A 22,321-nucleotide genomic window follows, 5' to 3' on the forward strand; every position below is an offset into this window, starting at 1 on the left:
TACCACCTAATAAACTATGTGCTACAAGACTTGACACAAAGACAGTGCAAAAGTGACCATTTTTTCTGGGTCTGGCAACATGAAGCAACCGATTTGTCCAGGTGACCATTTCTTACTTGCAAACTACCCAGTATCAGACAACCAGTACTACACAGGCAATCACCCAAAGTGAGAAGTCTGACAAACTTTGCACTCCGCACATATGAAAGACAAAATTGTTTAATACACTACAAAAACACCCATGTCTGAATGCCAGACATCAGATCTACAATCATACGCTGCTACACCCTAACAAGCAAGGCTCAAGCCGCATGGCTGGATTGGTTATGCAGTAGAATGGGGGAGGAGAGACATATCCCAGCAGTGGTTAAATTCGCAGCACCTCCCTCAAGCCACCCACCTGCCCCATATAGCCCGCAAAAGAAAGCACAGTTTGACTAGCTCACAGCTCAGTAGGTCACCCTTTTTGTGGTTTATATTACCTGCCAGGCCCTGCAGAAAATGTTGGCAAATCATCTGCTTTAATTCCTATCGGCCCCATAGACTGACCCTGTAACAACTCCACCCTAACTCCTTCTGATAACACCAAATCCACTTACTAAGTGGAGGGAGGAGGGGGAACAGAGCCTTTCTAAACCAGATGTCCAAATGTGTCGTGATGCACGCATGTTTATGTTCCTCCTTACAGCAGACTCTCGTTGTAACGCGGAGTAAAGTTTTTTTTTTTAAAGCATCCTCGCCAACCTGCAGCTGTAAGTGGGAGGGTGCTCAACCCCTCCCCCATGGTTCCAACTTCCAGTTACACTTAAGCAGGGTGCCGAGAAGAGTGCAAACGTTGTTAATTAAAATAAATACATACATAAAAAATACGTACATAAATTAAAACTGCGCCCTTTAAGAGGCTGGTCTGTATGGTGCCCTAGGCGGTCGCCTAGTTCGCCTATGCCTAAGGCCAGCCATGGGGTGGAGCAACAGGAATAAAGAAGGAGAGGCTGCCATTCTAGATTTCTGTCTGACAAATGGCTTGATCGCGGCCATCACATACATACATACATGCATACATACATACATACAGTACATACAAATATTTCAAGCACGGGCATTACTACCCTTCTAGCTTGCCAATATACCAAAACACTTGATCCCATAATAAGTGTCCAGGCTGTTAATAAAAATATCTAAACTAGTACTTTCTTTATTGCAATTTAGTAGTCTGTTCCATGCATCAGCTGCTCTTTCAGAGAACCAATTAGTACACTGCTCATTCCTATGGAATCTTCTACATAGGTTGTCTGACAGGGCGTGCGGGCGACTGGCATAGGGCTGCGGACTGCAGCCCCTCAAAAGAAAAAAAGAAAGAAAAATGAAAAATAAAAAAATATTTTTTAAAATTATCGGACTTGGCGCATGCGCAGAGACCGAGTCCGGCTTATCGGTCTATGCGCATGCCCCATAGGGGAGTGCACTTTACAGTGCACAGACCATCAGATTATGGGACGCGGACTGCAAGAGGAGCAGCAGGGACTCGGGACAGTGCCTTAGGGATCTCCCTCAGCCGGGAAGGAGCATGTGGATCTCGGGTCTTCAGTATTGCTTGCGGGAAGGATGTATGTAATGGTCACGACGTTAACTCTGGATGTATTCATTCAGGTAAGGTGCCTTTCAATTTACAATGTTTATTTTTCTTGAGTTTGTGCTTTTCTTTTTATTTGTGTATGGTGCTTGTGTGGAGTTTGTGTATGGTGCTTGTGCTTTACTGGAGTTTTTGTGTGTGTGTGTGTGTGTGTGTGTGTGTGTGTGTGAGAAAATGCCCAGGTGCTTATGGTGGTGGTAGGGAATGCCTCAGGCTTGAACCCTGTACCCTGTATGCAGGTGTTAAAGACTTGAGTTCCCTACCACCACCTTCAGATTTTACCTCATATTCGATCTGATCTGTTCCTCATAATATCTGTGGTTTGTAAATGTTACAATGCTTGATATTTGATGGTGTAGTAGTAGCATTGTTGCCTCACAGCTGCAGGTTCTTGGGTTTGATTCTTGGCTGGGGTTCCTTCTTTGTGGGGTCTGTATCTTCTCCTGTGTTTGTGTGGGTTTGCTTTTGTGCCCTCCCATGTTACAAAGACATGTCTGCATTATTTCTTCCTGGGCCTCTGCTGAAAATTTGTTTATTTGTTCCAAGTCAGACTGTCCTGATTAAAAATGTTAAATAAAATTGATAGGCATTTGAATTTCAGACTTAAGGGTTTCTGAATGTTTAATTCCTTGCGTATTTGATGGTGCAGTGGTAGTATTGTTGCCTCACAGCTATAGGTTTTCTGGTTTGATTCTTGGTTGGGGTGGCTTCTGTGTGGAGTCTGCATCTCCTCCATGTGTTTGTGTGGATTTGCTCTGGTGCCCTGCCATTTTACAAAGACGTGTCTGCAGTTGTAATCCCTGCTGAAAATTGGTTTTGTTCTGTCCGCAGTAAAATTGACAGGCATTTGAATTTCAGACTTCAGGTTTCTGAATGTTTAATTCCTTGCATAATTGATGGTGCGGTGGTAGTATTGTTGCCTCACAGCTATAGGTTTTCTGGTTTGATTCTTGGTTGGGGTGGCTTCTGTTTGGAGTCTGCATCTCCTGCCTGTGTTTGTGTGGATTTGCTCTGGTGCCCTGCCATTTTACAAAGATGTGTCTGCAGTTTTAATCCCTGCGTCTCTGCTGAAAATTGTTTTTGTTCTGTCCGCAGTAAAATTGACAGGCATTTGAATTTCAGACTTCAGGTTTCTGAATGTTTAATTCCTTGTATAATTGATGGTGCAGTGATAGTATTGTTACCTCACAACTATAGGTTTTCTGGTTTGATTCTTGGTTGGGGTGGCTTCTGTCTGCATCTCCTCCCTGTATTTGTGTGGATTTGCTCTGGTGCCCTGCCATTTTACAAAGACGTGTCTGCAGTATTAATCCCTGCATCTCTGCTGAAAATGTCCGCAGTAAAATTGACAGGCATTTTAATTTCAGACTTCAGGTTTCTGAATGTTTAATTCCTTGCAGATTTGATGGTGCAGTGGTAGTATTGTTGCCTCACAGCTATAGGTTTTCTGGTTTGATTCTTGGTTGGGGTGGCTTCTGTGTGGAGTCTGCATCTCTTCCATGTGTTTGTGTGGATTTGCTCTGGTGCCCTGCCATTTTACAAAGACGTGTCTGCAGTTTTAATCCCTGCTGAAAATTGGTTTTGTTCTGTCCGCAGTAAAATTGACAGGCATTTGAATTTCAGACTTCAGGTTTCTGAATGTTTAATTCCTTGCATAACTGATGGTGCGGTGGTAGTATTGTTGCCTCACAGCTATAGGTTTTCTGGTTTGATTCTTGGTTGGGGTGGCTTCTGTTTGGAGTCTGCATCTCCTGCCTGTGTTTGTGTGGATTTGCTCTGGTGCCCTGCCATTTTACAAAGATGTGTCTGCAGTTTTAATCCCTGCCTCTGCTGAAAATTGTTTTGTTCTGTCCCAGTAAAATTGACAGGCATTTGAATTTCAGACTTCAGGTTTCTGAATGTTTAATTCCTTGTATAATTGATGGTGCAGTGATAGTATTGTTACCTCACAACTATAGGTTTTCTGGTTTGATTCTTGGTTGGGGTGGCTTCTGTCTGCATCTCCTCCCTGTATTTGTGTGGATTTGCTCTGGTGCCCTGCCATTTTGCAAAGACGTGTCTGCAGTATTAATCCCTGCATCTCTGCTGAAAATTGTTTTGTTCTGTCCGCAGTAAAATTGACAGGCATTTGAATTTCAGACTTCAGGTTTCTGAATGTTTAATTCCTTGCAGATTTGATGGTGCAGTGGTAGTATTGTTGCCTCACAGCTATAGGTTTTCTGGTTTGATTCTTGGTTGGGGTGGCTTCTGTGTGAGTCTGCATCTCCTCCATGTGTTTGTGTGGATTTGCTCTGGTGCCCTGCCATTTTACAAAGACGTGTCTGCAGTTTTAATCCCTGCTGAAAATTGGTTTTGTTCTGTCCGCAGTAAAATTGACAGGCATTTGAATTTCAGACTTCAGGTTTCTGAATGTTTAATTCTTTGCATAATTGATGGTGCGGTGGTAGTATTGTTGCCTCACAGCTATAGGTTTTCTGGTTTGATTCTTGGTTGGGGTGGCTTCTGTTTGGAGTCTGCATCTCCTGCCTGTGTTTGTGTGGATTTGCTCTGATGCCCTGCCATTTTACAAAGACGTGTCTGCAGTATTAATCCTCGTCTCTGCTGAAAATTGTTTTTGTTCTGTCCGCAGTAGAATTGACCGGCATTTGAATTTCAAACTTCATGTTCTTCAGAATACATAGTAGCACAACCTTTTTCTAGCAATTTTCTAAGTTTATAAGATGAATATTTTAAATTTGTCCCTATTTTTGGGACTGTATTCCCCATTATTGGCTTCGTCCAGGTTTTGTGCTAAGGTTGACAGCTATGGCAAGAACTGAATTCACTGAATATGGACTGTAGAATTGTGCATATTTACTGATAAAGGTGCACTGTAGAATTGTGCATATTTACTGATAATGGTGGACTGTAGAATTGTGCATATTTACTAATAATGGTGGACTGTGGAATTGTGCATATTTACTAATAATGGTGGACTGTAGAATTGTGTATATTTACTAATAATGGTGGACTGTGAAGTCTGAGTAGACTTTTTATGATAAATGTTCTGAACTGGGCAGTTTTGCCATTATGGGTGCATATGTTTTGTTTCATTGCTTACTGGAAAAATGTTCAAAACAAATTTAAAACACCCTCTAACAAGTGTACTGTATTGTACAAGGAATATAATTTTAGTACAATGAGGAAGGTGTATCAAAGAGCACATGTATGTTTCATATGCAAGGGGCCTATGATTCGAAAACGGCCCAAAATTAATCTTTATCTGCCACTGGCAAAATGTATTTTCTTTGAATGTGGGTTTCAATGCTGTTTCAATGAATGTGAGTTTCAAGGGCAGAGAAGTTTTAATGCTAAGTTTTCATTGTGAGACTGCATTGCTTTGTTTAACAGATAACTTAATGTTTGTGCTGTAAAATACAAAATAAAACTTTCAAATGAAGTCCAATCATTGAAGTAAAGCAGTATGCACATTAGTGTTTATGGTAAATGGAGTGAAATAGCCAAGTAATGGTTAATTGGAATGGCTGCAGAGGCTCCAGTTCAACCATTATTTTGTCAGGGGAAGGGCAGCAAACTCAGACAGGCCCAGCTGAACTATACCTCCCAACTGTCCAGATTTTCAAAGAATGAATAGATTTTTGCTTCTTATTTTTGGTTTGTTGTTCATAAAATTTGTAGTTTTAATTCCTAAATGATTTGCCAGAAGTCACTAAATAATAAGTTTCAGACTTCATAACCTTCATAAAATGCATGTTAAAGTAAGAGCCGTTCTATCAACTGTCTCAATTTATACAAGAGCAATTTTAGTACTGTTTATATGTGCCCCAATATATTTGGCCTTGTTCAGATTTACTGCATTAACAGGTTGAGAGGTACATGCAAATAAATTGCTTTATAGAATTAGGCATAGCCAACCTCTCAACTGTCCCCAATTTTTGGCTCAAAATGTTGCTCTTCCCCTAATAATCCCTCCATAAAATAGCAATTTTGGAAGAAAACATGGAGGGTTTACAATTAAGAAATAACTGTAATAATCAAAGTTATAGATTACTTGAAATGCATGTAGATTCTTTTATTTTGTCAGCTGCTCAAGGTAGCAGTACTAATATTAAAGTGTCCCTTCTTTGACAGGTAGAAGCTGTATTGTGTGTCTATTTTATATTTTTGCATCACATTTTTGGTCCATTTTTCATAAAATTGTGTTTTTGGCAAATTAGTGACAAATCACTAAAGACTGAAGTTAGAAAATGACAGACATTTGAGTTTCAGATTTTATACCCTTCAGAAAATTCATACTAATGCAAGACCTATTCTATTATCTTTCTAAGTTTATTAGAGCAATATTTAAAAATTGTCCTTCTTGTTGTGCCTTTGTCCCACTTCTGTGTATGGCTTTGTCCAGATTTCTTGCTCTTGAAGTTGAGAGGTATGACAAATGTGTCAGGGCCATCACAGTCAGCCAGAGAGATTTCAAATTGTGACATGCTTGTTGCACCCCACTCCCCATGTAGTGACTCTGGATGTGTCCAAGCAAGGCAAGGAGTAGTTGTATCTACCTTGGATGGGGAGGACACACTGCATAAGTACTACAGTGGCTTTTCATCTGTCCTTGATTTTGCAGAATGGTCTGGTTTCTGTCATATTTTTGTACTGTTGATTTATGCTTATTACTCAAAGTGCCTGTTGCTCTGTGTTTAAGTAGCAATGCTTTAATGACCATAAGGTAAGCTTGTCTGACATCGTAAGATGCAAGTAAGCTTTAATAAGCATACTGTTAAAGAATTGCCAACATTGAAAGCCTTTCTGTTGTTGCCATGCAGAGAATACTTGACTAGATAATGTATAAGCCTTGGGTATTAAAGGACAGGATTCCATTATTTTAAAAGCTCATTACACTTGTTGGAGACTTCCAGTCATCTCTACAGGCTTTACCCGTAAACTAAACAGAATGCCAATCATGTGTGGTCCATAACCTGTACAGTAATCCTTTAAGCAATGTATCTTGAGCTTGTTTCTTGTTTGCTTTTCATTTTTACTTTTATCATGTTTTCCCCATGAAACGTTGTCAGGCAGCAGGTCTTTTTGGATAAGAAACATTTTTACAAGTGGGGCATCACATAGATTTCTACTTTCAGCATGTTGCTTGGTACTTTAATAAAGCTGAATATATTATAATTAGAACTGCAGTGCAAGGAGAAGTAGTTTGAGTTGAGTGCTTCTGGTTTTCTTTTACTTGATTTTGACTGGCATTCCAGTAATGTATTTAAAAAGTAATTTATTTTTCATGCCTCACAACCTTTTGTTTCCATCTAGATATTAAGTAAGCTGTCATGCAGCCAATGCATTGAAATATTTTTATTCTTCTACACTTATTTTTGTCTTGATTGGACTTTCATAATGATGGTTTGCCACCCAGGGCAGCGTATTTAATTAAAGTTAGTTTTTTTGTGGTTTTGTGCATAGCTCCTCCCCTTTATGGTTGACCACACCCCTTCCCTTTGACCCCGCCCATTCAGCGTCTCCTGCAGCCCCCCTGTGATTTGAAGTCACCAGCCGCCACTGTTGTCTGATGATTCTCTGCTACTTTTTGATAACCCCAAACATTCCCAGAGGTATTTGTCTCTAAATACCCTATGTACCTGAATAAGATCTCCTCTTAGATATCACGTGGTTCAGCAGCAGAGACATTCAACAGATCACATACAAGAGTGGCCAAATTGCAACTCCGGTAGACTTCCTCCCAGTATAAAAAAGGCACTAGGGTAGAATCAGTGATTGCCAAGTCTTCTCCAGGGTAACAGTCAGCCTACAGCACAAACCACTGGTTGCCACAATCATCTGCGAGCAGTGGTCAGAGAAAGCTTTAAGGGCAGCAGAGACTAGGCTGAAGATCTTTCAAATGAGAAAGCACAGGAGTTCAAGGAAATACTCAGGGCTTTGTCATCTCATGGAGAAGAGGAAATAAGTAGAGGTTTGTACTAAGCTAACTGCCTTGTGAGTCATTTTAAGCCTAGCCAACTATCTCTTGTGAGACTCAAACCGTGCACCTTGTGTTTGTAAGGCAAACACCTTAACCATTAGGCCACCCTCCCACATATAGATTAGTACTAAGCTAACTACCCTTGAGAGCCATTTTAAGCCTAGCCAACTATCTCTTGTGAGACTCAAACCCTGCACCTTGTACTTGCAAGGCAAACACCTTAACCATTAGGCCATCCAATATTTGAAGGAAGAACAGCAATGTGTCAAAACAGCGTGTGGGAGGACTATAGATGTTCAGTCGAGCCAGGTATGGAAATAAGGTACATAATGAAAGATTGTGATGGAATTCAGAAGTGCTGGAAGTCATCAAAAGAAAGAAAGAAGAAGAGCAGGAAAACTGCGAGATAGAAGAGACTGAGCAGGCTAAGAAGGAATACTGGTTGGCTAACAAAGAGGTTAAGAGAGCAGCTGCAATAGCAAAAAGCAAGGCATCAGAGACACTTTACACCTTCTGGAAAGTGACTCAATAGATGGCACAAAGTAACTTTAGCAGGTCACAAGGCAAAGACAGAAAGATAAAGAAGACAGTCAGACACTCTTCATAAGGGATGCCAGCAACAAGCTGTTCAGCAGTACACACAACATCAAAAGCAGATGGAAGGAGTATTTCTAGCAGCTTCTGAATGAAGAAAACTCCACAGAAGCTGAATTGCCCCCAGACACACTCCATGATGAAAGAAGAGGAGGAGCCCATCCTAGAAGAATAAGAAGTAAGAACAGCACTAAGGAAGACAACCTCAGAGAAAGCAGCAGATTCAGATGAGGTCACAATAGATATAATCAAAATGTTGAGTTAATTTGAGGAGAAATGGCTCTTGATGAAGATAAAGGTATATCCCAAATGACTGGAGAATAGTACCAGTGTACAAGAACAAAGGGGAAATTCATAACTGTGGGCAGTACATCGGTATCAAACTTCTGTCTCATTGCATGAAAGAACTGGAGACTGTAATTCATAGAAGAATACATAGTAGTGGAAAGTAAGATGGGAGAAAAGCAGTTCAGATTCAGATCAGGCTGCAGCACACATGATTTTATGTTTGCAGTGAGACAGATAGTTGAGAAAAAGCTAGACATGAGGAAAGAGTCCAACTGGCCATTCCTAGACATTTAGAAAACATATGACAAGATTCCAAGAAAGCTGATTTGGGCAGTCCTGTGGTGGTTCGAAATCCCAGAAACAGTAAAATTGGTGAAGGCTACGTACAAAAACTAAATGACGAAAGGACGAGTAGTGTTTGGGCTCAAAGGGCAGATCCCAGTGGGAGTGGGTGTGCATCAGGCTTCAACTCTAAGCTTACTGCTGTTCCTGTTGGAGACAGACTACATTTGCAAACAGTTCAGAGGGGACAGATAAAGTTACTGTATGCAGACATAGCATTACAGACTCTGAACAAGAACTTCAGCAAAGGATAGGGAAATGGAATGCAAAACTGAAGACACATGGAATGACACTAAGTACAGGTAAGACAGTTGTAATAGCAGCATATAGGGAAAATCAGAAGAAGCTGAAAGGTGAGATAGAAGGGAAAATTGTGGAACAAGTTAACAGTTTTAAGTACCTGGGTGGAGTGGTTGAGAAGAAGGGAAGTCTAAGGAGTCAGAACTACAATTAGAGGGGCTGCAGCTGCCTGGCACAGAGTATCAGGGGTACTGTATGACAGCCAAATAAGCTGAAAAGTAGGATGGAGAAAACAGTGGTGCAACCATTACTACTGTATGCTTCAGGACCCCCGGCAGTGAAGGTTGAGCATTTGAGGAATCTACAGGTGATGGAGATGAAGTGATTCAGATAAGTGGTAGGATGGACATTGTGGGACAGATGATGAAATGAAGACATCATGGCAGAAGTGCAAGTAGCTCTTATTGCAGAGATGGTTCACTATTATGGCGATTATGGCTTAAGGAACAGATTATAGTGGTTTGGGCACATGTGTAAGAAAGCAGACAACATTCTGCTGAAGAAAATTTGGGATAGACAAGAAGAAGGCAAGATGAATTCAGGGTGTCCAGAAAAGAGATGGATGGTTTGTGTGAAACACCTCTGACAGTCAGGTCTGACTCCCAAAGAGGGTAGGAGAGTGGCATTGAATTGGGAGACATAGCAACAGTTGATGTGACACCCCAACCCATGTAGAAATTGGGGAAAATAAGGTTGACGATAATGATGATGATTCCATACAAACTGAGCAATGCCTAAAAAACAGGCCAAGCAGAAACACATTAGTGCATCTGCTAGGTCATCATCCACATGTAAGCCCAAGTTCTCAGATGCAGAAAGTGAGGTGCTACTCCAGGACCTCCATCTCCATCTACATGAATAGCAGCTTTTTGGCCTGCATTCAGATGACCAGCACTAACATGATCATGCCTGGGAAAACATTGTAACCAATGTTAATTCAAGAACAGCTCTATTGCTTGGTGTTTATACATTGCTGAATCACTCCCCATCTTGTGTTGCCTCTTTAGCATTCACATAGATACTCATTTTAAAAATGTCACTCATTACTATGTCTATTTTATAAGGTCAGCAGCATATATCACAGCAGATCATGCTGCTGTGTATGGCCATATGGCCATGTTGGGCAGCTTGTTTTTTTCAGAATTGCACACACTCTGTGTTTGATCAGTTGCCACATAGATTCACTTATCACAATGCAGCAGAGTTTTCTAGAGCCATTTCATGATCTTTTGTTAATTTTTTTCAGAGACACTGGTGGCATTGTAGGAAAAAAAATTAGTGCTTCAACCTCATAATGAATATAATAACATGCCAAAAAGACTGCAACAGAACAAACACATTCTGATAACTGTGGCAAAAAAGCCCATTGAGAACTGTTTCAATTGATTCTACTTGTACTAGTTTTGGTTTAATTATAATGGATTTCCAAAAATGATTAAATGATCTACCTGTAAACATGATCTTAATAATTCACTAGAAAATATGATAAACGTTCTTATTTCCTTTTTATGAGAAGGGAACCTAATTAAGGTATGTTCACATCAGTATGCTTTAATACTTACAGAATTTGATAAGGCATCTTGGCAGACAGTGGTTAAGCAATTGTACAGTAATATTTAAAGCAATTTATGAGGGAGTTTACCCAGAAAACCATGGGAGACATTTAGTTTGAATAAATTCCAAAAAGAGTTTAAAGTTAAATATATACAGATGTTTAATAAAATTATGGGAGAAAAAGTAACATTATTCACAAATATGGTTTTATATATAGTTTTATATATAGTGCAAGGTTATAATGCCTTCCACACATTTAGGCCAGCTACTTCACAGGCAGAGACTTAAGGTGGAGATGTCTATATTTACATCAAAAATAAATATACTTCAAGGCTGGTCAAACAGGACAATGCACTTGAGCTGCTCCATGTTCAAATCATCATAGGTAAAATCCAGTACCACTTCTTTGCAAGCTATAGGTCCCCCTCTGTGACCCAGGAAACCCATACCGTGTATTTAAACATATTAGAAACACTAACCATCCAACCCAATACCATATTCACGGGTGACTTTAATTACCTCACTATTAACTGGGAATCCTATATGACATCAAACGTACATGCTCAGAGATTTCTGGATTTTGTAAACACAAACTCTCTGGACCAGATAGTCAGTACACTGACCAGGGGTGCAACCGTACTGGATCTGGTCCTCACTAATATGGGAGAGTGCTGCACACCCCCTACTGTAATGCCTTCCCTGGTAAGGTCAGACCACAAAATGGTCTCATTTGAAGTAAAAACAAAACCTGAACCCCCCAGCTAAACCAGGAATATTCAGGAACTATTCTAAGGCTAACCTCTTGCTATTAAGTGAGAACCTGGCAAAATGTCAAACCCCTATAAACCCTGAGAATACTCCTGCATATGCAGAACTGTTCACATAAACCCTGTACAAGCATGTTAATAGCTGCATATATGGGTATCACAGGAGGAAGAAAATCATGGCAAAAATTAGGAGGTGCAGCACCCAGCAGGATAAAAGCACTCTCATCAAACTAAACAACTCAGAGGACAAATAAATTCTGCCAAAGCCAAATTTGAGGTAAGTTTGGCCCCCCAGGCCAAGGACAACCACAAAGCATTTTTATTTAAATGTAGCCTCCAAACAGGCTTCATGCCTCATGAATGGAGAAAGGCAACAGTCATCCCTCTGCACAAAGGTGGGCCATCTACAGACCCTGGAAACTACAGACCCGTAAGTCTCACTAGTCTTATATGTAATAATAAGATATAGTAAATATAATAAGATATAGTAACCCTCCAGAAACTGGACCCAGCCCAGTTTGGTTTCGTCAAGGGCAGCACATGCCCATTCAACCTGATGGACTTCTTTGAGAAGGTCACCAAAGCAATGGATGAGAGCAAAATCGTTCACACTGCCTATCTTGACTTGGCCAAGGCATTTGACACAATACCCCACTCGAGCATTGTTGACAAACTCAAGAGGTTAGGTATAAACCAGTATGTCACCCAGTGGATAGCCAACTGGCTCACAGACAGGACCCAAGAAGTTAGAATTGGGGAGTCCACTTCTATAAAGAGGTCAGTCACAAGTGGAGTCCCTCAGGGATCGGTCTTTGGCAGCTCCTTTTTAGTATTTACTTCTCAGAAGTTAAGGCTAATGTCAGTGGTCTCAGGCTGACTAAATTTTCAGATTATTCCAAATTAGGAGCTGTCATTCAATCTGATACTGACACAAATGTTCTCCAGGAGGCGCTGACACAAACAAACAACTGGTATCAGAGCCATGGACTAAAACTAAATGCCAAGAAATGCATAATAGTATCCTTTGGGAAGTCATCCATCCCTGGTTACTGTCATATTGACAACACACCCTTTAGAGCTGACCCAGAAGTTACTGACTTAGGAACACACATAGATAGTAATTTAGCCTTTGATTATCATGTGTCTACAGTGGTGAGGAAATCATTCTGTGTTGCACAACTTATAAACAAAGGTATGGCATCTAAGTCCAAGGAAGTAATTGTTCCACTGTATTCAGCATTCATCAGACCTATCATTGAGTACAGTGCTCCCTTTGGTATGTACCTAACCAGACATATCCAACAACTGGAATGTCCACAGAGGTTCCTCACTAAAAGAATGTAGAACATAAGTAATATGTCCTATGCTGACCTCCTCAAGGGCCTATCCATGTATTCTGTCTCCTACAGGCTTTTGAGGGGAGATCTATGCCTGGCATGAAGGGCATTGTCAGACCCCATTCTGATGGACCTCCTGCATATCCACAAAGCAAACAGTACCAGAATTACCCATTCTAAAGACTTAAACCTTGATTGTGATATAAAAAGGACTTGCTGTAGAGATAGGTATGTATCCCAGAGTCTACACTGTCTATGGAACAGGCTCCCCATCCATGTGAAGCAGAGTTCCTCCCTAACCCAGTTCAAGTGCAACTTGGACAATTGGATAGGAAACCAGAAATTCATCCCTGGTCTGGCACCTATGTCTCTAATGCAAAGAGGTAACCTGTAAATGGTTCATCTCCCAGACCCATGTTTACACTTATCAAGGGTATCAGAACTGTCCTTTGCTTTTAAGAATGCCCTTTCATGAAAACGTAGGCTATGTTATACCAAAAAGAAAAGAACGGTTAAGCTATCAGAAAGAATAGGGACTTTTCCCTGTCATTCTTGTAAGACTTGCCCTTATATTTCAGGGAAGAAATTATTTGTTCATTTTACTACAGGAGCTAGGTTTGATGATGATTTCTATGCAGATTGTACTAGTACATGTTTAGTTTGCCTAGCAACTTGCAAAAAATGCCTATTTTTATGTTGGTATGACTAGCAGGAGATTGAAGGATATGGTACTTGAGCAGGTACTTGAGCATATAGGTGATATAAGGAGGGATGTACCTACAAATGCTTTAAATAAGCATGTTAAGTTAAAGGAAGGGCATTCCCTTTGAATTTATGGTGTTATGTCTTTTATATGTAAATATTAGAGGGGATAGTCTGCTTAATAGGATAGAGAATGAGGAGTTAGAATGGATTTTAACCTTACAAGCAGATAAAGGCTTTGGGTTAAATGATAGTGTTTCTTTAAAACCTCTCCTAAAAACTCGGAGGTTGCTACATTGATTAATTTGCCATTTGGGTCCTTTAATTGTATGGATGTCCTTATAGATTAATAAATTAATTAAGTTATGTATTGAATGGGTAGTATTTAAAGATATTGGATTTATGTCTGTTTTATGGTCTGATGAAGTGTTATACGAAAGTGCTTACCTTTACCTGTAATTAAATTATTTTAACTATAGATTTGGTGGTCGTATTCTTTTATTCTTGGAATTAGTTAAAGGTGCAGTTTACTGTAGCATTTCAAAAGATTGTGTGTAATGATGGTACTATTAATAAGCAATTACTGCATCAGACATATATACAGAGTTGTCATTAATCTAAAATATTTTGGGGGGTTATTGACTGCAACTTTTAGCACAGATCTATTGGAAGACTAGGTTAATGCCACTATGGGGGTATGTATTTGTTGGTTCCATGCTAAAATGCTGAAGGTACAAAATATTGAAAATAAAAAATGTTGAAAGTGGAATTAGCCCCTTCCTCACGGTTGTTTGATCTTGGAGTTAGTACATATAATTAGCAGGGGAGTTGGAGGTGCCACCCCCTCACATGGGTGTTGCAGGATGGTTTGCCCCCCCGCATTAAATACATTTTGGCATTTTGTGTTTTAGACATACTGTACCTTCAACATTTTGGCTTTTCGAACAAACACAACAGAACCATATTTGTTAAATCTTTTACAAATTACAAAGAAGGAAGTATAGGGTTTGGGAAAATATATACCACATCTATTACCAGAAAGGCATAATCATGTGATTAAGAGATTAAAAACGTATTTGAATTTGACTAAGAAGATGTTTGAGACTAATCTGAGATGTATGATAATAAGAATTATTTTCATACATAAATAGACACAAAGGAATTATTAATAACATTGGGCCAGTAACTCATGGGGGTAAAATATTACATTTGAGGACAGAATTAGCAAAAGTATGTAACTCCTACTTTTTCTAGTACTAGTAAATAAGTTGAATGTTATAATCAGGTTTCCTTGCTTAAAATTAATTATGCTGTTTCCTGTCCAGAATTTACATTAGGTTTAGGAAGTAAATCTATAGTTAAGATAAAAGATGATAGTAGTCCAGGACCAGATAACATTTCAGGTTGCTTTAGGACTACATTATCCAGGGACATGATTAGTAATCTCAGTATTTTGTTTAATCTGTTATCAACTTTGGGTATGGTACCCATGAGTTGAAAAGTGGCCAGTGCGGTTTCAACTTATTAGGTGGTATTTTTGATAACGTTAATAATTACAGACCTGTTTGTTTAATCTCATTAATGGAAAAATGCTTTATAAGATGTGTTTCAGTTATGAAGATGGTGATGTATACTGCATGGAGACTGTGAAGTGAATGCTGCACTAGACTTTAGCTTCCCAATATGGAAGACATTGCAGATGCTTGTGCATATTATCTTTCACTTTGCAGGACATCTTATTTGAGCTCAACCTCTTCAGGCCCTTCTAAAGGCCACTCTGGTCATGATTCTCCCTTCTTCTCTCCTGATTTGTTTCCCTATATAGATTCAAGATTTGTGGGGTGCAAGAATACCCACTTCATATGTTATTACTGTTATCCATTCCTTTTAGAGGACCAATGTTTCCATTCATTTTGATTGTCAAAGGGTCAACATGTAATAGGCTCTGCAGAAGTTTATCACTCACTCACTCACTCACTCACTCACTCACTCACTCACTCACTCACTCACTCACTCACTCACTCACTCACACAGGTGCATGTAACCCCTCATGTTACTCACAGAAGCTTTCACTCACATTAGGTTTCCTGTTTCCAGGGAGTATACTGCTCAAAGATTGCAGATGATAAACAAACAGGCTTTTGTACACAGAAATACATGCACATACATGTACACTTAGACATACACCCAAGTGTGCCTACTCTTTCTCTCTCATTTACACACACACACACACACACACACACACACACACACACACACACACACACACACACACACACACACACACACACACACGCATGCACATTTACATACCTCTTATTCAGAAAATGGCATTTAAACAAGTATTTGCATCTACATTCCATCAAAATGTTCTTTTTTTTGTTTGTAGGTTTTTACCAGAGGCTAAACTGCAACGTCATCCCTTTGTCTACCTTCCTTTTGGAGCAGGACCTCGAAGCTGTATTGGAATGAGGCTGGCTATTCTTGAGATAAAGATTACACTGGTTCGAGTTTTGCAGAAGTTTGAGTTTGAGACTTGTCCTCAGACACAGGTACAGATGCAAAGTGACAGAATGAAATTAGTATTTCAGTTACAATAAAGCTCCTCACATTATTATGTTAGAGCCAGAAAGAACGGCATATTTTGCAGACTAGAGATTAAGAAACTTCCAAGAGGTAGCAGCATTGTTTAAAACCTTCAGGTTAAGGCTTTGTAAAACTTACCTGATTTGTGTTATTTCACCACCAATAGTATTTACCATTTGCACATTGAAGGAGGAACCGGAGTGCCACTTCTTAGGCATGGTCACATGAAGTTGTACTGTATTACACTGTGTGAACTAAAAAAAAAATGCCATTGTTACGTTCCATTTGATTAATAACAGAAGGAGGCAATAATTCCTGCAAGTCTTGCCTTTTAAATGCATTTAATGTACTACCTCCCCTCATCTGCCTTGTCATCATAGTTTTCAAATGTGTCAGTTACTGGTCTCCCCCAGAGGGCAGTCCTAGCTCAGATTAAAGCGGTAATCAATAAAATCTTGAGTTAATCAGATTAGCATAACCCAGCTCCTAAACTGGAGGCAGCCCCTAATTTCTAAATTTGTCAAATAGGATGGATAGAGCTTTTATGTTCATCACTTATCTTTGAGTCTATGAATAAAAGTTTGAAGAAAAAAATCCTAAGCAGGTGAATGAGAAAAGTGCATTTTATTATACATCAATGTATTTTTTTGTATTTTTGAAATACATCTATTCACAGGTAAGGCTGTCTGTCTTTTTAATTTATCTAACTTAGGTCTAGTAACTGTCACTTTTACGTAGACATTGACTTAACAGTAATATGTCAGGAAGGTGTATTACATTTGCACTTTTTTACTTATTACTGTACCTGTTTTAGCTATGTTTAGAAGTTATTTTGTCCCATCTTGTCTTCATTTTGCTGGTTGGGTTCAGAACCAAGCATTGGTTCCAACTCGGCCTTATACTAAAGCTCGAGAGCTGTTTACTGGCTCGAGGCTGCACTCTATCCCATGAAGCCTAGTAGCAGATACCCTGAGCTCGTTTGCTGCTTGAAGCTTCAGGATACCTCTGTGCTGGCTCAGGCTGAGTAAAATATTTTACTCTAGTTAGACTGGATTTTCTCAAAGTTTTTTTCAACTAAAAGTTAATTTAAAGTTAATTTAAAGTTATTTACTAGTAGTTATGTTGCTATCCCTATCTAGTCCATTTTTTGTGTGTTTGTTCTATTGGGCCATTGTTTCTACTGCCAGGCCTGTGTGCTTTCTGGTGCTCCCCTTTTACTGTTTAAGTTAGAGATCGGGGAGCTGTTTGTTCTTCCTTTTCTACAGCCCGTTTAAGTTAGAGGGCTTCTTCCCATACTGTTGTTGTTGGTTTAAAGAGCGCCATTTAAGTTAGAGGCATCTCCTCAGTTTAAGGCATACGTTATTTCAGTTAGAGACTGTCCTCAAACCCTCTTCTCTACCTATCCTTTATATATATATATATATATATATATATATATATATATATATATATATATATATATATATATATATATATATATATATATATATATATGTATATACATATGTAAAAAGTTATTAGTTCTTAGTTAAAGTAGTTTTTTTTTGCCTCTCCTTGTAGTTTCCCTTGTGGTTTATTGTAGTTAGAGACCAGTAGTTTGTGTTACTGCAGTATGTCTAAGGAAAAGCATTCAGGTTTTAAAAAATGTGATTCTTGTACACAGAAGATGTCCATCATGGATGAACATACCAGCTATGTCTATTGTTTATGGGCAGTGCACCTGCAGGACTCTTGTTCCATTTGTCATGGATTTAGTGCAAGAGTCCTGCAGGAGCACAAGAATAAACTTATTAATAGAGGGCTTCTTAAAGGACCCTTTGAACAAGCCCCACAGCAGCCTTTAACTTCAAAATTGCCGTCGGCTCCGGCTTCAGAGCTGACAAAGCAGTTGACTCTAGTTACCGTTGTCTTGGATCCAAAGTCTGTTGGATCCAAGAAAGACAAATCTCCTTTTGTTCCACCAGTTACTTTGGAACCATCCAAGAGAAAAAAGAGGGACCGGTCACCGTCCCTGGAGCCTGTGCGCTCAGTGCCACATTCCACCTTGCTACAGTCTGTGGCTGGTAGCCACAAGTCCTCAGTGTACTCTTCCAGATCATCCAGGAGTTTATCGGATGATGACATGGAGCGTGTGGTGCAGAGGTTGCTCAAGACACCGGCCCTAGCTAAAATTCTGTCCAGCCCAGCCTCAAAGGATGTAAAGCGGAAGTCCGTTTCTTCTGTACTAGTTATTCTTCCTCTGACTTGGTTGAGTTCGGAGCCAGAGCATCTGGAGGTCATAGTGATGGAACCGTCGGTTCCGAGAACCACATCTGAAGTTTCAGTACCGATGTCTGCTCCGATCGCTTCCGTTGAAGGATCTGGTAGCTGACACTTACCCATTGGCTACAGGGTGGAGAGTTGGCTTAAACCCTTGTTGGACCTGGATCTCCCACTCAGAGGTTCGGCTCAGGTAATTTCTGCACCAACATCAGTCTCGGAGCCCTCATCCTTGGTGCAGGGGAGATCTCAGAGTTCCTCGGAACCGGAGACTGTCTCGGGCTACAATTGAGATGCTTTTGAGGTGATGAGGAGTGTGCTTTCCCCTGAATCTGCTCCACTGTTGGCTCTGGACACTCTTCCCCTGCAGGGCCCAGTGTCAACCTCCACTCCACCTCTTCAGCCCAGGTGCAGGGAGCCCATGCCTCAGGTTACCCCTTTGGGTGAGACATTTTCTTCCAAGACCTCCCCAGAGCATCCCTCTGAGGAGATGCCTCAGAAGCATACATGTAAGAGGAAGTATATAGACTCCCCCGAGTCTGTCACGTCAGATACAGACTTAGAGGATTCAGAAGGGTCCCCATGCTCACCCTCTGAGGATGTCTCTTTTTCAGACATCTTAGAGATCCTTAAACAGTGGGAAGAATGGAAGTCCCTATCCCCTTCTGAGGATGAGTCTGTTTACCTAGAGACATTCGGCTCTGGACCCTCCACCTCTTGGGTGTCTCCGCCTTTTGACAAACTACTGGAGGTGGTCAGTTGGAAGGCATGGGGCTCTCCAGAGATGGTGGACCCTGTTCCGAGGAGGCAAAATAAGTTTATCACTGCCCCTAGGGACAAGCAGTTTCTTACAAAAGGTGTTCTGGTACATGCTATGGTGGTGGCAGCGGCCACCAAGAAGGAATTAGCTGAAACTTCGTCTGTCCATCTGCTGAACTAAGAATCTCAAACGATGGACAGATATGGGAAGTGTATGTTTTCCTCAGTGGCATTTACTGTGAACTCGCTTAATTATCTTTCTGATTTCATGAGACTTTAGGGGGATCTCCTCAAGGAGCTAGGAGATTCGCTCCAAGGTGCTACAGCTGAGGTGCTCCCGGTGACAGTGATGACTCAACTTGCAACCTTAACCTCCATAGCAAACTACTCCATGCACCTGATTTCATATGTGGCTGATGGAATGAGTAGGGCAGCAGGCACAGGGGTTGCTCTAAGGAGACATTCTTGGATGTGGTTTTGTGACTTTGCTGAACCCTTCAAGTCTTACTTTACTAATGCCCCTTTTGATGGCTCATCCTTGTTTGGGCCAAAACTTAAAGAAACTCTCACCAGGTGCAAGCAGGACAGCAAAACTCTATCTGCCGTGGGAGTGTGTTTCTCCACCCCTACTAGACCTTACCCCAAAGGTCAGAAGAGTGGAAAGATGTGGTTGTGGAAATCACAATGAGCTTTGCCTGATGCACATGGCAAATTTTCCCCTAGGGGCAGAGGGGGAAATAATGGAAGATGCCATCTTCCCAGCAGAGGGGGTCCGCAGAACTCCTGAAAGGAGGCCCACCTGTCCACCTCTGGAGGCAGTCAGGAGGAAACTATCACTGTACCCAGAAGCCTGGCAAAACATCACCAAAGACAGATGGGTATAGTTGATCATATCCAGGGGACACAACATTATCTTTTCTCATCCACCCCATCCAAAAAAATCCATCCTAGACATACCACCCAGTCAAAGGTATCAAGGAACCCTAGAAATCCAAAGGTTGCTAGAAAAAAGAGCCATTCAAAAAGTCCCCGCAGACCAATCAGGATCCAGAATTTACTCAAGATTCTTTTTACTGCCAAAGAAGACAGGGGACTGGAGACCAATATTGGACTGCAGCAGACTAAACAAGTTAGTAAAGAAAGCAAAATTTCGGATGGTAACACTGCAGTTCATACTTCCTTTTCTGGGAAAGGACAATTGGATGTGCTCGATAGATCTCCAGGATGCATACTATCACATCAAAACGAACAGGTGCTCCAGGAGATATCTATGCTTCCAGCTGGGAGCCAGTCATTACTAGTTCAGAGCCCTGCCCTTTGGTCTCACCACAGTCTCCAGGGTGTTCACCAAATGCATGGCAGTGGTCATGGCTCACCTGAGGCATCTAAGATTCCAGGTGTTTCCATACTTATACAACTGGTTCCTGACTGCCACCACCGAGCATCTACTAATCAGGACGAGGGACACTACAATCCATCTGTGCTCAGAGTTAGGCATTACAGTCAATTTAAAATAATCTGCCTTGTTGCATTCTCAACATATTACTTTTATAGGAGCATATTTAAATACAAAAAGCATGGTAGCAAAACTGCCTGCAGAAAGAGTCCTAACATTATGCTGTCAAGTGTCAGGCCTGTTGAGAAAAAAAAAGTTCAGGTGAGGTTTGTACTCAAGGTTCTGGGTTCAATGGCAGCAGCAATATCCTTGGTTCCCTTAGCCCACTTACACATGAGAATACTACAGTGGCTTCTCTTCGCTAAATGGTCCATGCAGGAGTTGTCCATGTCTCAAAAATGTTTGATAACGAACACATGCAAAAAGGATCTTTGTTGGTGGATCTAATCTACACAGGTGACAATAGGCAGGCCATTTGTTCTCCCCCAACCAGTAGCTACAGTGACCATGGATGCTTCCCAGATGGGGGGGGGGGGCATTATCTGGGACAGACTGTCCAAGGGACTTGACAGGAACACAAATACCATTTGCACATCAATGTCCTAGAGATGAGAGCGGTGCTAATGGTGTTGCAAGCATTCCAAAACTCTCTTCCTTCAGGGACAATTGCAATTCAATCAGACAGCATGTCAGTGATATGGTACATCAACAAACAAGGTAGAACCAGATCCTATCCCCTATGTTGAGACCCCCAGAGAGTTTGGCAATGGGCAGTTTCTTCTCAACACTTTCTCACTACGATGCATATTCCAGGGAAGTCCAACGTGATAGCAGACAAGCTCTGCAGGCAATTTTAATGCCACATGACTGGTCCCTGAATCAGGAAGTTGCAAGCAACATTTTTCACAAGTGGGGCCAGCCATGCTGTGACCTTTTTGTCACATCCATCAATGCCAAATGCAGCAGCTTTTTTGCCCTAATCCCCCCACCGGGGGAGTCACCCAGGGATGCACTTGTCCATGATTGGCCATCGGGACTTCTTTATGCCTTTCCACCATTTCCCCTCATACCGAACGTAATCCAGAAAGCAAAACTGTTGAGTCGAAAGATAATTCTCATTGTTCCTTACTGGCCTCATCAGATATGGTTCCCCTTCCTATGGCATTATCTACAGGAGGATCCTTGGATCCTGGACCTAGTGCGGGATCTGTTGACTCATCAGTCCGGGACTCTCCATCCCTCCATCCAAACTCTCCAGCTCACAGCTTGGTTACTCCACTTCCAGTCTTAGCCAGGCTTCCAGAATTATCCCCAGCTGTGAGGAATATTTTAGTGTATGTGTACAAAAGCACTGCAAGAAAACTTTATGCAAGTAAGTGGAACAGATTTTCCTTTTGGGCGAATAAAAAACAATTGGATCCTCTCACAGCTCCGATTTTAGCCATCCTGGAATTTCTGACGAAAATTTTTAATCAAGAGGCAGCAGCTGCTACTGTTCAAGTTCAGCTGGCTGCTATTTCTAACTTTCACACAGGCATCAAGGGTTCAAACATTATGTCTCACAGATTGTGCAAAGCCTTTTTAAGGGGCACTTTCCTTCTAAGACCTCCTATCAAAGAACCTCCAACACCATGGGATCTAAATTTATTATTAGCCTCCTTGATAGTGGCCCCTTTTGAACCAGCTTCTTCTTGTCCCTTAAAGTTTTTATCTTGGAAGACCTTTTTTCTAGTATCCACCACTTCAGCTAGAAGTGTTTCTGAATTACATGCTCTGTCTATTCATCTTCCTTATTTGGTCTTCCATAAAGACAAAGTCTCCCTC

At 40.9% G+C, this 22,321-nt stretch overlaps 1 protein-coding gene across 4 annotated transcripts in view; it reads left to right on the plus strand.

Annotated features, from left to right (window-relative positions):
• The window catches only part of TBXAS1 (thromboxane A synthase 1), a 2,652,798-nt gene that overhangs the window by 2,595,170 nt on the left and 35,307 nt on the right, over positions 1-22,321 (plus strand). For all 4 annotated transcript variants that reach the window (XM_044088177.1, XM_044088179.1, XM_044088178.1 and 1 more), the window contains one exon: positions 15,887-16,049. In XM_044088177.1, the coding sequence (XP_043944112.1) occupies positions 15,887-16,049 (163 nt within the window). The remainder of the gene's footprint in view (positions 1-15,886; positions 16,050-22,321) is intronic.

Source organism: Protopterus annectens, chromosome 11.part0, assembly GCF_019279795.1.
Source record: "Protopterus annectens isolate FY-2018-M chromosome 11.part0, PAN1.0, whole genome shotgun sequence".
Lineage (NCBI taxonomy): Eukaryota > Metazoa > Chordata > Ceratodontiformes > Protopteridae > Protopterus > Protopterus annectens.